The sequence below is a fragment of the Rhodamnia argentea genome, chromosome 2, assembly GCF_020921035.1.
Source record: "Rhodamnia argentea isolate NSW1041297 chromosome 2, ASM2092103v1, whole genome shotgun sequence".
Taxonomy (NCBI): domain Eukaryota; kingdom Viridiplantae; phylum Streptophyta; class Magnoliopsida; order Myrtales; family Myrtaceae; genus Rhodamnia; species Rhodamnia argentea.
Genome location: NC_063151.1, coordinates 1,637,947 through 1,653,562, shown reverse-complemented (window position 1 = coordinate 1,653,562; position 15,616 = coordinate 1,637,947). Strand labels below are relative to the sequence as shown.

Here is a 15,616-nt window from a genome sequence, read left to right as displayed (position 1 = left end):
TTCTGTTGGGTTTGGGGGCAATCCCTTCTTAGCTGCTGTTTGTATCTCGTTTGTCGTACCATAATATCCGCAGTAAAGTCCGTCCCTCCCCCCCCAAATCTTGTTTTTGGCCAATTGGAAGAGACCACATCGGCTGTCGTGTATTCATGGATAAACCGCGACAAAAGAATCCTGGCTGGCGCTCGCACGGAGACATCATCCAGAAACATTCCACGATCTTGTCTTTTATTATATTCATGTTTGGTATCCGCTTCGATCGATCGAGCGATCGATTAAACTATTCGAGGTCGACTTATTAAAACTAGACTTGAACATTCAATTGCTTAAAGTGTTGGAGCAAGTGAGGTGTGCGATCAATTTGAGATCGATGCGTGGTTCGTTGGAGAATCATCGCCAAGTTAAATCTTTTGGATGGTCCCACCGTATGCGTCCTCTCCAACATGGGAAGAAAATATGGAGAAATTGTGTATAGAAAAATATTTCATTTTCCCGATTCACCTTTACCTTTTCAAAATTCCCAAGCTACCCCTCTACGTCTGTCTTTATTCCAACATACTAGTAAGAGTAAGAAGCACAAACATGTCTTTACCCCCCTAGGTTTTTTTTTTTTTTTTGGGTCATTGAGATTTCTTTTTGTTTTCAGATTACAGAGTCAAAGTCTTTCACTTTACGTCCATTTTTATACCCTTTCCAAACTTCTAAGAAAGTCTTTTTAGTCACCTTTTCTTCCTTTACATTTATTTTACTAACCCATCCCAGAATCCTTCCAAACATAGGGTTAGGAGTTTAATTAAAACATTCATCTGAACGTAAGGAGAACTATTTTGTTTAATGTGTAATCTTCTTCATGAAATCTAACAGCCTAGGAAGAACACTCTATCATGGATGATACGCTACGTCACTTCAACTGGGAAAATATAAAAAAAAGGTCATAAACATATTACATATTTATGCCGTCATTCATTGATTTTTTTTTAAGTTTCGGGCGGGTTTGGGCCTCTTTAAGCTTCAGCATCTGAAGCCCTATAGCCGGCACCGGCCTGAACTAGCCCAAACTTTTAAAAAGTTTTGGCCCAATCGCTCAGCCCGGCGCTATCTTAGCTCGGAAAAGGTGCTCCGGGCTGGAGTAAGTTCGCAGGCTAGCGGGCTATCTTGTACACCCCTTAACAGCGGAGAAAGCGTTTCATATGTATCGTTATCATTAGGTTATCCGACTCAAAAGGTTTTTAAGTCTAACATGTGAAAGTGACTCGATGTGAATAAGATCAGTTCACTTAGGTAAGATCCTTCTGAGAGACATTCACCTTTTGAATGTTTTGAAGGGTTTCAATCGCGAATACGTTATCACCATTAAAAATGTTCTTTCCCAATTATTTTAGAGCTTAAAGATTTCAATATGTTGTGAAAGGTGAAAGGCAATAGAATGCAAAGATAACATCAAGCGACTGTTGCCAATTACAGATTTTAAAGTTTTTGCTAATGAAAGCGTCAAGTAGAGCAGGAGTTTTATTACTTTCCTGGCGTACGAGTCTATCCATATTGGGCCTAAGGTGGTTTTAAAAGTATGAAGTAGCCTTTCCCGGAGGAAAGGCCCTTTAAGGAATGAATACTCATTCCCTAACCCCCGAAATTTTTTTTTTTTTTTTTGGTCGACACCACCAATTTTTACCTAGTGCTAGAGCATGTGCTCTTGGTCGGGTGGAGATTCGAACCTGTGCCATGTGCCGTATATTCGTTAACTACTAGGCCAACCTCATGGAGTTCAATGAGGTTTTTCCTTTCCGACGACATGGTTGTCCAAGCCTTTCGGCCTGACTCCAAGGATCCAGGAACAGGTCCCTCGCTTCAGAACCTAGTGAGCTCATGTTCGATCCCGGTATGATCGAATGAGATTTGGACCGTAACCTCGTAACCCCTACTTCACTTCTCTTCTCTCTTTTTGAGCAGGGGGTTTCGCCGAATCATGGATTGGTTTTGGTACATCATACACTTCATGTTCAGAACAAAAGTGGCGTTCACGCGACGGCCAAAACATTAACGACGACAATAATATTCATAGTCATCCAGAAGAACGGCTAACGATGAAATTAAGCTTTCACGCACAACGATATTTTTTTTTTTTGGGGGTTGGGGGGGCGAAACGCACAGAGGTTTTACACACCATAGCTGAAGCCTGAAGGACTGAAATTCAGACGAGATTTTCACCAAATAAGCCAAGAAGTACGACCCCCATTTATCGCTACACAAGTGTCTCACTTTTAGCGGTTTGAAAATTTCACCATCAATCAACTCACGACGTGATTTGTGGCCATCACTCAGTAGATGACGTTGATAATGCAAAATCTGCGTGGACTGATGTCGAAATCCTCGTAGGAATCGATAATGATAATTAGAGTATAATTCATATTCCCATCAATAAAAAAAAAAAAAAAGTATGAAATCTTACTTTTTAGCGAGCAAGTAGAGGTCCGGGAGGAGAGGATAGTGCCTCTTGCTCTTTGGACCTCATAAGATTTTTATAATTTGAGCCTGTACTTTATTAATAATCTGAGTTTGAGCTCATAAATAATTATTTTTATATATAATCTCTTCTTTTGTAATTGAAAAATTATAACAGAGAAGTGCATATGTTAATTATAATGGAATGATATGTTACATATAGCCTTAGTTTAAGGATGAATTATGATAAAAATTATGTCTCAATTTCCTTTTCTCACTCTTATTCTTTGTTTCGTTATATTTCTGCGTTTAATCCTGACAATGACAGCATCACCATGCCTCGAAACCCTTTAACAGATTTCACCGTCCAAGGTTCCTCAATTATTGCAGAAAGATCAATTGAAGCTGTGGTCGTGTCTAGTCGAACTTGGTGCTTGTCGGTACGTCGTGACAATGTGGGAGATGAGGAAGGATCAGAGATAATATATTATACGACGAGGGTATGTCCTAAAATTCAACGCCTATGGGACTTAGGATCGTGGCTTCTCGCCATTAAAATGTGTGCATTTGATGGGTCCGTGGATTCCACCAGTGATCTTATCACTGATTGATGATCGATTTGTGCCTATCTTCGTTCAATTATTAGCCAACAATACTGTCCGAGTCCAATCGCGGACTGTAGACACGTTAAGTGAGCAACGGCCACTGGTACTTCGTAGATTTTGGGAAAGTAATGTTCGATTTACCAATCCGAAAGTTCTCAAGCCAATTTGTGAAAGAGATTACTTGCAAAAAGGACCGGTCAAACTGTGTGGACAAGATGATAGGTGAGAGCTTCACCTTCGAGAGCGTTTCCGAAAATTCAACCGTGCAAGGGCAAAGACAAGGCTATAGAGATATTTCAATATGTTGTCAAACTCGTATCGAGGCAGTTCGATATGGTTTTTAGACTTGTCGTGTTCGGGTTAACTATAGTCGTATTACGCACTTATTTCGACATGACATGAAACCAATTATTATGACTCAGATAGGGCAACCGACGTTTGGCAACCAAGGCTATATGATGGTTGTGTTACCTTGTGCGTGTGACCACCATTGTGGTTGTGTGGTCTCAAATGTACTGAAAATTTTGTGTGTCCTAAACTTATTATAATTGTGCTAATTCGACCATAAATCTTTTAGTGTGGCCAATTTAATCGTAAACCTTTTGATAATTTATCAATTCAAGTTCATCCGATCAATTTTAACTGGAAATTACTGACATGGATAATTTGTGTAATTTTTCAAAAATTTATGGATTTTTTTATTATCATCATTATTATTCTCTCTTTTTTCCTTTTTATTTTATGTTTTTTCATTGTGGCCGGAAAGGTTGGCCTCGCTAAGGGTAGGCTAGCGAGGCTCAACCTTGTCGTTGTTGGGTCGCCGGCGGCTGGGACTCGCGATGGTCAAGCCTTGCCAAATCCGACAAGGTCATGCCTTGCCCAGCCACTAGCGAGGGTCTAATCCTCGCCGGAGGTCGCGAGGTCGAAGGCCACGAAGTTCGATCTTGCCGGCCACAATGAAAAAAGAGGAAGAGAAAATTCATAACAACTTTAAAATAACTACAAAAATTGTCCACATCCACGTCAACACCAACGCATCGACAGAGTTAACGTCAATGATTTCTTATCAAAATTTATCGGATGAACTGAATCGATAAATTGCCAAAAGATTTATGGTTAAATTAGTCAACTTAAAATATTTAATGCCGAATTAACATAATTATAATAAATTTATGTTTTTTTTTTGGGGTAATTTTCCTCCCTCAAGCAACCGAGCGGATCTCCAAGGACGCCCCTTGTCAGCAGTCATTACCCGTAACATCATCTTCGTTTGCCCATGTGAGAAGGAAACGTCTCGCTTCCCACCCCACCCGAAATGGTCCAATCCCGACGTTGCTTTCGCCCATTAACTGTTTGACACGACCTCCGAATTATCTACCCATTCGAACCAGAACTCTTCATTACGAAGGTTCGTCGTATGAATCCAAACATCATCAGGAAGGCCGTCTTTGCGCGCATTTGCTTCATGCATGGCTGTTCACTTTACTGTTGTCAACAACTTGGGGAATAATTATGGTCGAAAGCAGCCTCGATCTCAACTGTTTGTGCACAGAATTTATGAGTGGTAGGGTCCAATTCCAGCTGACAACCCGCAATAATCCCACGTAAAGTTGGAGGAACAATCTCGTGGTTATCGCTTCTTTGTCATGCTTTATTGGTCATTAAGATTCTAAGTGCGATGTCTCGTCGTTAGCGACCCCGTCCTTTCTCTTTAGTGCTCTAAATGATTGTCTTTGATTGTAACCCTAGACGGCCCTGACACATCCAAATTCACCTTGCTCCGATAGCATGATTGTCTTGATACAAACCCTAGACGTCTTGGTACATCCAAATTCACCTTGTTCCAACAGTATGGCTCAACAAAGACATAAGAATTCGCATGTTCAATCACATTCGACGCAGCTTTTTCCCCCTTTTTTTCTCTCTCCGCTAGGGTTTCTCCCCTTCTTCCTTTCTTCGAGAAAGAGCCGCCCCTCAAGTTTGGTCTTTGAGGGAGAGAGAGGGACCTTCCTCTCTCTCTATTCCTCCTCTCTTTCCTTTGTTGTCTTTCTACTCTCTCTCTCTCTCTCTCAAACTTTCATTTTGCTTGCGTAAATAAATTTCCGCAATTGATCTTGAGTGAATGTAAATATCAGTTCGGCGATTTGTCCAGTCGATAATCGTTGATGAGGATATTCGAGACGTGGCTCCACAATCTCTTCGAGATTAAGCCGCTTTTGTTTCCCGATTTAAATTTAAGTCAAGATTTGAAGATTTCACTCTCCCAAACTAGCTATGAATATAGATTTGAGAGTTCGTATTAGATTTGTGTTCTATTGGTATCTTTGCACGACCATGGTGATGAAGACGTCGAATTTAGATGTGCACCACAAGCTCTTGTAAATGGAGTGAGAAATCTCGACGTGTGCTTATCATTAGTGATCGACCACCGAAGTTTTTTGTTGGAATATATAAATATTAAACCATGCCTTCTTCTATCGGCTTAAACCTTTAGAGCAATTGGCTATGATACCATGAAATATTGATTGTATCACATCTTTGTATATATTTTATTACGGGAATAGATCGATTAGTGGAGAAAATCTCTCCATCAATTAGGAGATCAATTAGCTTTAGTGGAGTGATTAGATGTATCAGTGGAGAAAATCTCTCCATCAATTAGAAGAAAATCTCTATAGCTCTTGCATATATATACCCATTTTGAAGTTTAATAATAATCATCCGATTACACTTCTTCACATGGTATCAGAGCGGGAGGTCTTGAGTTCAAATCTTTTCAGGCCTTTATTTGCCTCCCCAATGAATATTTCCACGCTTAGTACAAGGCAAAAAGTGCTTCTATATAAATATATAAATAGTTGAGGGGGAGTGTTGGAATATATAAATATTAAATTATGCTTTCTTCTATCGCTTAAGTTTTTAGAAGCAGTTGGATGTGGTCCTATAAAATCTTTCAACTTTACAGTAACATATTTGTTTTGAAAGGATGAGTGTGCTTCTAAATGCAAATTGTGTGGGCCCTAAACATCCAAAACCTTTCTATTGATTGATTGATGGGGCGGTTGGGTGCTCCACTTTTCGACTTGGGCTCGAAAGCAACAGCATTAGACAACGGGTGATGACCTGTAAAGAATGCTATCAATTGGCCCATTTGATTACAATCATGTCCGCACGCTAGGGTGCGCAACACATCCCACCGGCACAGATTCTTGATGAAATAATTGGACCATCGGCCTACCCGAACGTCGTTAATTTTTGGTTGGCCAACTCCTCGAAGGCAACAGCATTTCCCGAAGATTATTCAGCGGCTTATATCCTGCAAGAATATGGTGTTGATCTCAATAATGGTACTATTGTATAAGACTGCCAAATAGTTCATTAGCGACCGAAAAGTGGATCGTTTAAAGATGAACCGAAGTCGCGAGGAAAGATCGGCGTTAAAGGCGCCCATGACCAGGATGGAGGGTTCACAAAACATCTTACAAGCCTCACAAAAAGGTTGAGTTGAGATGTTTGGCCTTTGTAAGTGCCCTAACATAGAACTGTATGCAGTTGGTTGAATTTAATCGGTTCCTGAGTCGATGCCTTCGAGACCTCAACCAGTTGCGTCAACTCAAGAGGGTTTACGAGTAGATATCTGCAACACGCTAATACATACAAACAATCACTCTGTTCATCTTCACTAGAGAAGTTGAGGAAATCATAAGGGTTCCGGCTTGCCCCTTACGTACCCACTTATTCAATGCGAAAATAGAATACGCATAGCCGAGAGAAAATATCTATACGAACTAACATGTTTCAATCATAACTTGCCTTGTTAATAGATGTTATGAATTCATAAACAGCAAACCTCTTTTGCACGCATAGGTTAAATGTCTTTCTCCCATCTTAAAGTTCATAATCTCACAAGATTAAGAGGTCGCACGAGGGTATGATTATATTAATGGAGAGAATCATTTCATCTTTTGATTCTTGATATCTCTCACTCAATTACACCCCACAATAATGGCCTACTAACTTTGTCATCCCTTTCCTGATATTCTGCAAACTCATGGCTCTAAACCATTGGGGAAGACAAAGGAAAATGCTTCGAGCATATCTTTCTAATGTCCAATCACATGATGCTCCCCGATGATTCCGATATACTGTATGATGGATACTTACATCTCTCTCTCTCGTGTGGCATCAAGAAACCTCTCATGAGTAGTCCTTGTAGATAATAGTGAGCACGATTTCAAAATAAAATCGAGAGTCGGTGACAATATGGTAGGTTCTTAATTCCAAAAATTGAGGAATCGGTTCCGGTGGGTAACTTCCGGGTTTCAGAAGGTTGAACTCGGCGATATTAAATGACGTTCAATGACGAGTTTGTAATCTAAAAATTATTTTGAGCTTCTATTTTCATTGATATCAATAATCGAGACTTTTATTTTATTAATGATTCATATTATTCGTATATTAAATATGAGTCATGATTAGTGAATTATAGCAACAAATTAAGATCATTAGAATTGATAATTTATTGCAATCATTCAATGATGAAATCTATGTAGACCCAAGAACCCGTGGCATGATAGGTTCTAAGTGCCAAAAGATAGGAAATCGGTTCCGCCGAGTAGATTCCAAGATCCAGTTGGAATATGAACCTACCCACCCCTATTCATAGATAGGATTGCGTGATGCCTCAAACTTTCTACTGTGAGTAGTGAGATACTAGGTCGTTAGCCTCCTCGGTGACATAGTGTGCCCACACCAACCTAAAAAAAAAAGGCGCCTTTAGAATGCCTAGGGCGCTTTAGATATTGGGAATTTCTCTGTGTATGCTTTACAAAGGTATTGAACTAGTGAAAGAAAAGAAACCCCAATTTCAAACGAAAACGAACCAATCTGCGAAAGAAAATGTAGGCCACGACAAGATTCTCTCCCTAATTGCGGGCGTAATTAGATAACTGGAGAAAGAACTGGGGACAAATACGTTGGCCGTGAGCGATGGTGGGGGTACAGAAATGAGTGTGAAGACAAACTTCCATAGGTCAAGCACTTTCCTTGGTTTAGCATGGTCCTCTCAATTCCTAACTGCTAAATTCTTAAATCCTTACCTCACTTTCTTCGATCAACAGACCTCTCGAATCAGTAATCACCCACCTTTGTCTTATACGGAAAGAGAAGGCCGAAAAGTTTGTGAAGAGATTATAAGGTATTTTGCCTAAGTAGAGATCATCAATGTCTTACTGCTCAAAGGTGAATTTGTTTTCAAATCCCAGGCAGATACTCCACGGTCATGGCTTCAAATTCTCATATAATTCTAACACGAAGTGAGTATTTGTCTCTTGATTGCTTTCCTAAACAATACAAGATCAAAACTCAAGAGATTTACCAAGAATCTATATTCTCTGATCCCTCCTTTGTTTTATCTTCGGCGTCATTTCTTAAGCCCATGAATCGGAAACAATGGGGTCAACCTTGTATACTGTACTACCACTAGTCATGCCCCACGGGAGATTCATCAGCAAGCACCAAAGCTGAGACAGCCACTAATAAAAAGGCTAGCCTCCTCCTGCTTCGTTTCATCACTTCATTCCTCTCTGCTTTTCCCTCAAGCAAACGCTTCACAAAAAGAGAGAGCTTCGCTTGAATCTCCCAGATTCAGCGAAGAAGATGAAGCTTTAGGCTTCTGCATATAGTGGCTCAAGCACTTCTAGTCTCTCCCACCAATAAAAAGGCTAGCCATTTCATCACTTCATTCCTCTCTTCTTTTCCCTTCAGTAAAAGCGTCACAAAAAAGACAACCTCGCTTGAACCTTACAGATTCATTGAAGAAGATGAAGCTTAGGCTTCTGCATAAAGTGGCTGTAGCACTACTAGTTCTCTCCCTCTATGAGGTAGCAGAAGGTACCAAGAAACCAGCTAAAACCACCTATATCATCCACATGGACAAGTCCAACATGCCCACAACATTTGCTGATCATTTAGAATGGTATGATTCTTCACTGAAATCGGTATCGGACAGAGCAGACATGCTGTACACCTACAACAATGCGCTCCACGGCTTCTCCGCGAGGCTCACAGCCAAGGAAGCGGAGTTACTCGGGAAGCAACCCGGAATTCTATCGGTCATGCCAGAAGAGAGATATGAACTTCACACCACTCGGACGCCGGAGTTTCTAGGACTGGAAAAGAGCGAAGCTCTCTACCCCGAGTCCAACCTGGCGAGTGACGTGATTGTCGGAGTGCTTGACACTGGCGTGTGGCCTGAGCTGAAAAGCTACGATGACACTGGACTCGGTCCGGTGCCCAGTACCTGGAAAGGTTCCTGCGAGGTGGGGAAGAACTTCAATTCATCTAGCTGCAATAAGAAACTCATTGGCGCGAGGTTCTTTTCAAAAGGGTATGAAGCAGCATTTGGACCGATAGATGAATCCACAGAATCGAAATCACCCCGAGATGATGATGGGCATGGGACCCACACCTCTACTACTGTGGCCGGTTCGGCCGTACCTGAGGCCAGCCTCTTTGGTTTTGCTTCTGGAATTGCACGGGGCATGGCCACACGAGCCCGTGTAGCCGCCTATAAAGTGTGTTGGCTAGGTGGATGCTTTGGATCAGACATAATGGCAGCCATGGACAAGGCCGTCGAAGACGGCGTAAACGTCATGTCCATGTCCATTGGGGGTGGCACATCCGACTACTACAGAGATACCATCTCCATTGGAGCTTTCAACGCAATGGCACAGGGAATCCTTGTGTCGTGCTCTGCCGGGAATGGTGGACCTAGCTCCAAGAGTGTGGGGAACGTAGCTCCTTGGATAACCACAGTAGGAGCCGGTACTTTGGACCGTGATTTTCCGGCCTATGTCACTCTTGGCAATGGCAAGAACTACCGAGGCGCGTCACTTTACAGTGGGAAGTCATTATCTGGTCCAATTCCACTCGTGTTCGCAGGTAACGCAAGCAACTCCTCTAGTGGTGAATTATGCTTTAGTGGTAGCTTGGTTGCAAACAAAGTTGCAGGGAAAATAGTGGTCTGCGACAGAGGAGGGAACTCGAGGGCACAAAAGGGTGTGGTAGTGAAGAATGCGGGCGGGGTGGGAATGATTCTTACCAACACGGAGTACTATGGTGAAGAGCTAGTTGCTGATGCACATCTCTTGCCCTCGGCAGCTGTAGGACAAAAAGCAGGGATTGAGATAAAAAAGTACATCTTCTCAGATCCAAGTCCAACAGCAACCATTGCTTCCGGAGGCACAGAAGTTGATGTCCAACCTTCACCAGTGGTAGCATCATTCAGTTCCCGTGGTCCTAACCCGCTCAATCCTCAGATTCTCAAACCAGACCTCATAGCACCTGGTGTGAACATCCTCGCAGGGTGGACGGGTGCTTTGGGCCCAACTGGCCTGGACAGTGATAAGAGGCACGTGAATTTCAACATAATCTCCGGCACGTCAATGTCTTGCCCGCATGTAAGTGGGTTGGCAGCCCGCCTGAAGGCTGCTCACTGGGAATGGAGCCCCGCGGCCATCAGATCAGCACTCATGACAACAGCCTACACAAAGTACAAAAATGGTGAAACAATTGAAGATGTTGCCACTGGGAGTTCATCAACCCCTTTCGATTATGGGGCCGGACATGTTGATCCAATGGCAGCCCTTGACCCTGGGTTGGTCTATGATACAACCGTAGATGACTATCTCCGCTTCCTCTGTGCCCTAAACTACACCTCAGACCTGATCAAGCGCTCCACAAACAGAGAGTTCACCTGCGACTCAAGCAAGAAGTATAATGTGGAAGATCTTAACTACCCATCATTCGCAGTTCCCATGGAAACGGCTTCTAGCAAAACAGGTGGGGTTGGTGCTTCAAGCACAGTAAAATACACAAGGACTCTAACAAATGTTGGTAGTCCCGGCACCTACAAGGTGTCAGTTTCTTCACAGATCCCATCAGTCAAGATCTTGGTTGAACCCGAATCGCTGACTTTCAACACCATGGGTGAGAAAGAAAGTTACACAGTCACCTTCATTGCTGGCTCCATGCCATCTGGTACAACCAGCTTTGCTAGTCTTAAATGGTCAGATGGAAAACACAGTGTTGGAAGTCCAATAGCTATCAGCTGGACATAACCATTGTTTGAAGACATGTTGCTATGACTGTAATCAAGCTCTGAGAAGGGGCGCGTGGACGTGCTTTCTCTGTCGAAAGAATGCATAGAAGCTGGTATCATGTAAGAGAGGCTGGATAGACTAGATTGCTACCCTTCTCTTGAGATCAAAATGTAGGCCAAGCGAAGACTGTAATTGCACAGAAAAGCATCGCTCCAATATCTAGCGTATTTAAGATACCTTTCAAACTTTGAAACCTGGACCTGGTTCTCCTATAAGTACATTAATCGAAATTGGCGCATTTAGTTGTCATCCATTGTATCTACAGCACTGGCAGCATCAACAATGTGAAATACCATGTTGCAATCAAAATTATATTCCCAAATTCTTTCCCCCTCAATTCAAAGTCATCAGCAGACCCCCACTTCCACCTCAGAACTTGTAGAAATAACATAAAAGAGACCCCCTTGATCAGAAGAAAATGGATGAAGAAACACTAAGACATCCTCTCCTGAATCAAAATCTTGACCAGAATCTATTTTAAGTGCTAATTTATGATGCAGTTACAACAAAATAACGGATCAAGAAAACATTTACTTCCTGTATAGCTTAATGAGTAAAGCAAAGTAACATTAGTAGACAACTCAAGTAGAAAAAAGGAAAGAGCAGGATTTGTATGGATTATGAGGAATGAAAAGGAATCTATCGATGTCCATTCCAGAGAACATTCAGTAACAAGATACAATATTTCCTGAATCACCACCCTTGAGCACTTTTGATCTTGGGGTTTCATTCTGCAATTTGGGTAGCTGAGCAGGTGCAAACTACTAACTTGAAAATGTGATCGGATGTTAATAAACGATAGCACACCACAGCTTAAAACTAACCTCTCAAATGTTCATAAAAAGTGTTCAATTTTAACGAACGAAAGGACTCTGCACTAAAGGCAAGCTCTCAAAATGTTGACCAAATTCTCTCACATTGAGATTTCAGATAAGCTTTTAAGAGCCAAGAGGAGAATATGGTTTTTACAAGAAATGATGGTCTCTTGCAAATCTTCTCCAAATTTCACATCATTACGTGCCTGCATGTTCATGACACTTGAAAGAGCTACTAGATCTCAAGAAGAAGAGAAAGTTCTCATTGGACTCAGCATCCCACAGAAGAACGATAATTAATAATAATCCAAGGAAGATCTAAAATTCCACCCTAAAGCATTTCAATGCCAAGATTGAAATTGAATTGCAACAAGTATCAAAATTGTCCACTAGTCTAGCTTCAGTGAACTACAAGAATAGAACAGCTGCTTAACGTACCAAATGCATCTCTTCAGGAGTAGGACATGGCTTCACTATCAATATTCTATGTTTTTCTTCCGAGTCTAACATATGACATTCTGCTGCATGTCTCTACTGAAGAAGATGAAGCCTGAAGAACACTACTGGTTGAATAGCAAACCTCAAAAGATACTTCATAGATGGTAGAACATACCCATCCTTTCCACCAATTGCTTATAAAGTAGCAAACCCATCCGGATAGTGAAAGCCAGCTCAAAAAGCCATTTTAAGCGCCTTCAAGACAGTGCTTTCAGAGCTTAAGTCAAGAGCAAACCAAACATCATTCCTCATCTTGCTTAGTTTGACAGACTGGGAGGTAATATGTATCAAGCTGCCAATATTTCTGTTTCACACCTTCCCAAACTTCTTCTCCCAGACAAGCCTTCACAGGCAGGGGAATTAATTGCGTGGAGTAGCCCAGATTCTCCAATTCCAGAGAAACTAAATGACAATAAACAATATGGAAGAAGGCATTATCTCCACAAAGCCCATTGAAAAATGAGTAGATTCCCCCAGGTTTCAATAAAACAGGAAGATGCTGGTGGAACTCCCTCATATCTTCATAATATTCTCCATATGTGTCGAAGAATATACCTGAAAACACCGATTAAATTACAAAAGCAGGACAGCAGAGGCATAACGATTTCATCTGAGTAGAAATGAACAACTGGAAGTGATCCAATTATATCCAAAAACTCCTAGTAGTATCTACTGGACTTTAACCATTCTCTCATGCGCACACTCTCCTGAAATCAGGTTGGGATACTAAGGTGTAGTTTCTCCAATGAGAAACGTTATGCAACACTCAGCTATGGATGCGAATATTCTAGTTAGATGGGGAATGATGTTTCTCTTACCATCATACGATCCAAGTTGAGAAAGAACATCTTGCCAACGACCAAATATTATCCTTACATTGTCCTTATCACCCCAACCAGTGCCAAGCATTCGTTTAAAAACATCAGGGTGAGCCTCTACTATAGTGTGGGTAGCAGGAGCATATTGCTGAATGGCTGTATCGACAAGACCCATTCCAAATCCGATGTTCAGTATGTGACCACCCTGTGAACAAACGGCTTTGCCATGAGCCTCCATCAATGGCTTTTCCCAAGCCATCATGACAGCTTTGCTACTTGAGTCCATCAGCTTATCCTCACTAAAATTGACCCTGTCATCCAAGTAATCCCCATGAGAGTCACCAGCTTTACTTTTCCTTGCAATTGTCCCCAGAATCAGCTCTGCTTGAATTCCTGTTGCATAGAATATCGTTGGTCAAGAACAATAAAGGTTCCTTAACTGGACTGAAACTATGCACATACCTAACCTGCAAATCATTTCTATGATCCTTGAAGCATGCAAATAAGTAATGTCAAATATCTAGAATTCGGTTGGTCATGTGGAAGTATTTGAGCCAACGAGTTCCAGGATAAGCAAATTTCGCTTTTCCATAAAAATTTACTAAGAATCTTCATAATCGATAGTCTTGGCCAAAGCAAAGGGAAGCATCTCATCATGTACAAAAGTGCAAATTAAAAGAATGTTCGTACTAGTTTATGCAAGTCATCAAACGACAGACAAAATGGCAAGGTGAATCTATTGTTGATCTTCCATCACATATTCCTTGTGTGTGGCCACGGTTGAGGTGCTTCTTATTGAAGCTACAGAGTGCTGTACTCACTTATGAAGCTGTAAAGATACATTGAAGCAAATCACACGGACTCAAAGGGAATCAGAGGCAGCAATGTGTTGTTGGTTCTTGTCCTATACTTAGCAGAAAGGTCGACTCTTGCCTGTCCTGAATAAAAGGTGTCAATTATCGGAATCAGAGGCAGCAATAGTTGTTCATTCTTGTTCTGTACTTAGCAGGAAGGTGCGCTCTTGCCTGTCCTGACTAAAAGGTGTCTAAGAGGTCGCCTGCATGGAAACCAGACAAACAGAACTTTTGGCATCTCGATCGAGGCTTCAACTGGCTTTTCAGGTGGAAGCATAGCATCCCTTTGTCCAATTCTACTTTGAATAGTCATTCTGATAATCCTATTAGAAGGTTCATTGGTTTGATCCTTGTTTTAGTGTCATTTTGCAACGTCAGCTTGAATCTTTGAAAAAACTGAAAGTGCATCAATTCCTTGAGTTAGCGAGGTATTAGAACCTAATATACGACCCCCCCTTTAATAACTTTCCATTTTCCTTGTTGGCCAAGATAGACGCACCGTTATGAGTATGAGATGTTTAATCATGCTGTTAAGCAATAATGCAAGAGCATTATCTTCCATCAAACCCAACTTGTCATGTGCCCAAGGTGAATCCTAAAAAACCTCTCTCTCCCAAACAATTCTTCCTTTTCGTCATAAAAGAACTAGAGTCAAACATCGGAACGGCAAGTTATGTGTAGAATCAAGCAAGCATCACTAGCACATTCGAAGCTCATCACTAACCATCACCAAGGACAAACGACGAACTGAAGCAGAACTACAGATGCGCACATACCGGCGTTGAGGAGAAGCTCGAAGGCTTCCTGATGGCCGGACTCCATGGCGAAATCGCCGGCGGAGAGATTGGAAGGCGAGAGAGCGTTCCAGGGCGCACCGGCTTCAAGGAGCGCCTTCACCGCGTCGGCGCGGCCAGACTTAGCCGCGTGCATCAGCGGAGTCAGGCCGTCGGCGTCGAAGTGAGAGACGTCGGCGCCGGCGCTGATTAGGCAATTGAGCCTTCCGACGTCACCGCTCTTCGCCGCCTCGCACAGCTGCTCCGCGCCTTCCATCGCCGCGTCGCCGCCGAGCAGAATACTGCCCTTTCGCTTCTGCGAGTGACTGCCGATTTCCAAGTCATTTTACCCTCTTGTCACAACAAAGAAAAATACATTTTTTAATTTCATTTTCCCCTTCACTTTCCTCGATCCGCCCTAACATAACGTCAAACAAAGAGGAATTAATCCATCCATGGAACGAAAATGAGGACCGACACTCCTCGGGTGTGGCCGCATCGAGCAATTATCGAATAATGTGCTCTCGGAGTAATTTCAAAACAATGCATACATATAATGATTCAAAACCGATTTTGAACGGGCCGGTATATCATTCGAAAAAACCTTCCAACTATTCAAATTCTTTCTTTGATTTGGGATAACGAGGTTAAA

General features: G+C 42.0%; 2 protein-coding genes across 3 annotated transcripts; one reads left to right on the top strand and one right to left on the bottom strand.

Moving 5' to 3' along the window:
• Positions 1 to 8,623: 8,623 nt before the first annotated feature.
• Positions 8,624 to 12,308, top strand: LOC115746397 (subtilisin-like protease SBT1.7). Of its 2 annotated transcripts, none has more exons than XR_007197506.1 (2): positions 8,624 to 11,409; positions 11,450 to 12,308. XR_007197506.1 is itself a non-coding variant. In XM_048274474.1 (2 exons), exon 2 carries the CDS (start codon positions 8,867 to 8,869, stop codon positions 11,162 to 11,164), a length of 2,298 nt encoding a protein of 765 aa, XP_048130431.1. In that variant the 5' UTR covers positions 8,624 to 8,828; positions 8,865 to 8,866; the 3' UTR covers positions 11,165 to 12,308. The 2 variants fall into 2 exon arrangements, 1 of the variants encoding a protein (XP_048130431.1); XM_048274474.1 differs by having other exon boundaries at positions 8,624 to 8,828; positions 8,865 to 12,308.
• LOC115746398 (protein arginine N-methyltransferase 2) lies at positions 12,269 to 15,309 on the bottom strand. The gene is made up of 3 exons (XM_030682145.2): positions 14,968 to 15,309; positions 13,338 to 13,730; positions 12,269 to 13,074 (listed from the first exon to the last, which is right to left on the bottom strand). The coding sequence occupies exons 1-3, from the start codon at positions 15,239 to 15,241 to the stop codon at positions 12,761 to 12,763; spliced, it is 981 nt and encodes a 326-aa protein (XP_030538005.1). The 5' UTR covers positions 15,242 to 15,309; the 3' UTR covers positions 12,269 to 12,760.
• Positions 15,310 to 15,616: the final 307 nt, after the last annotated feature.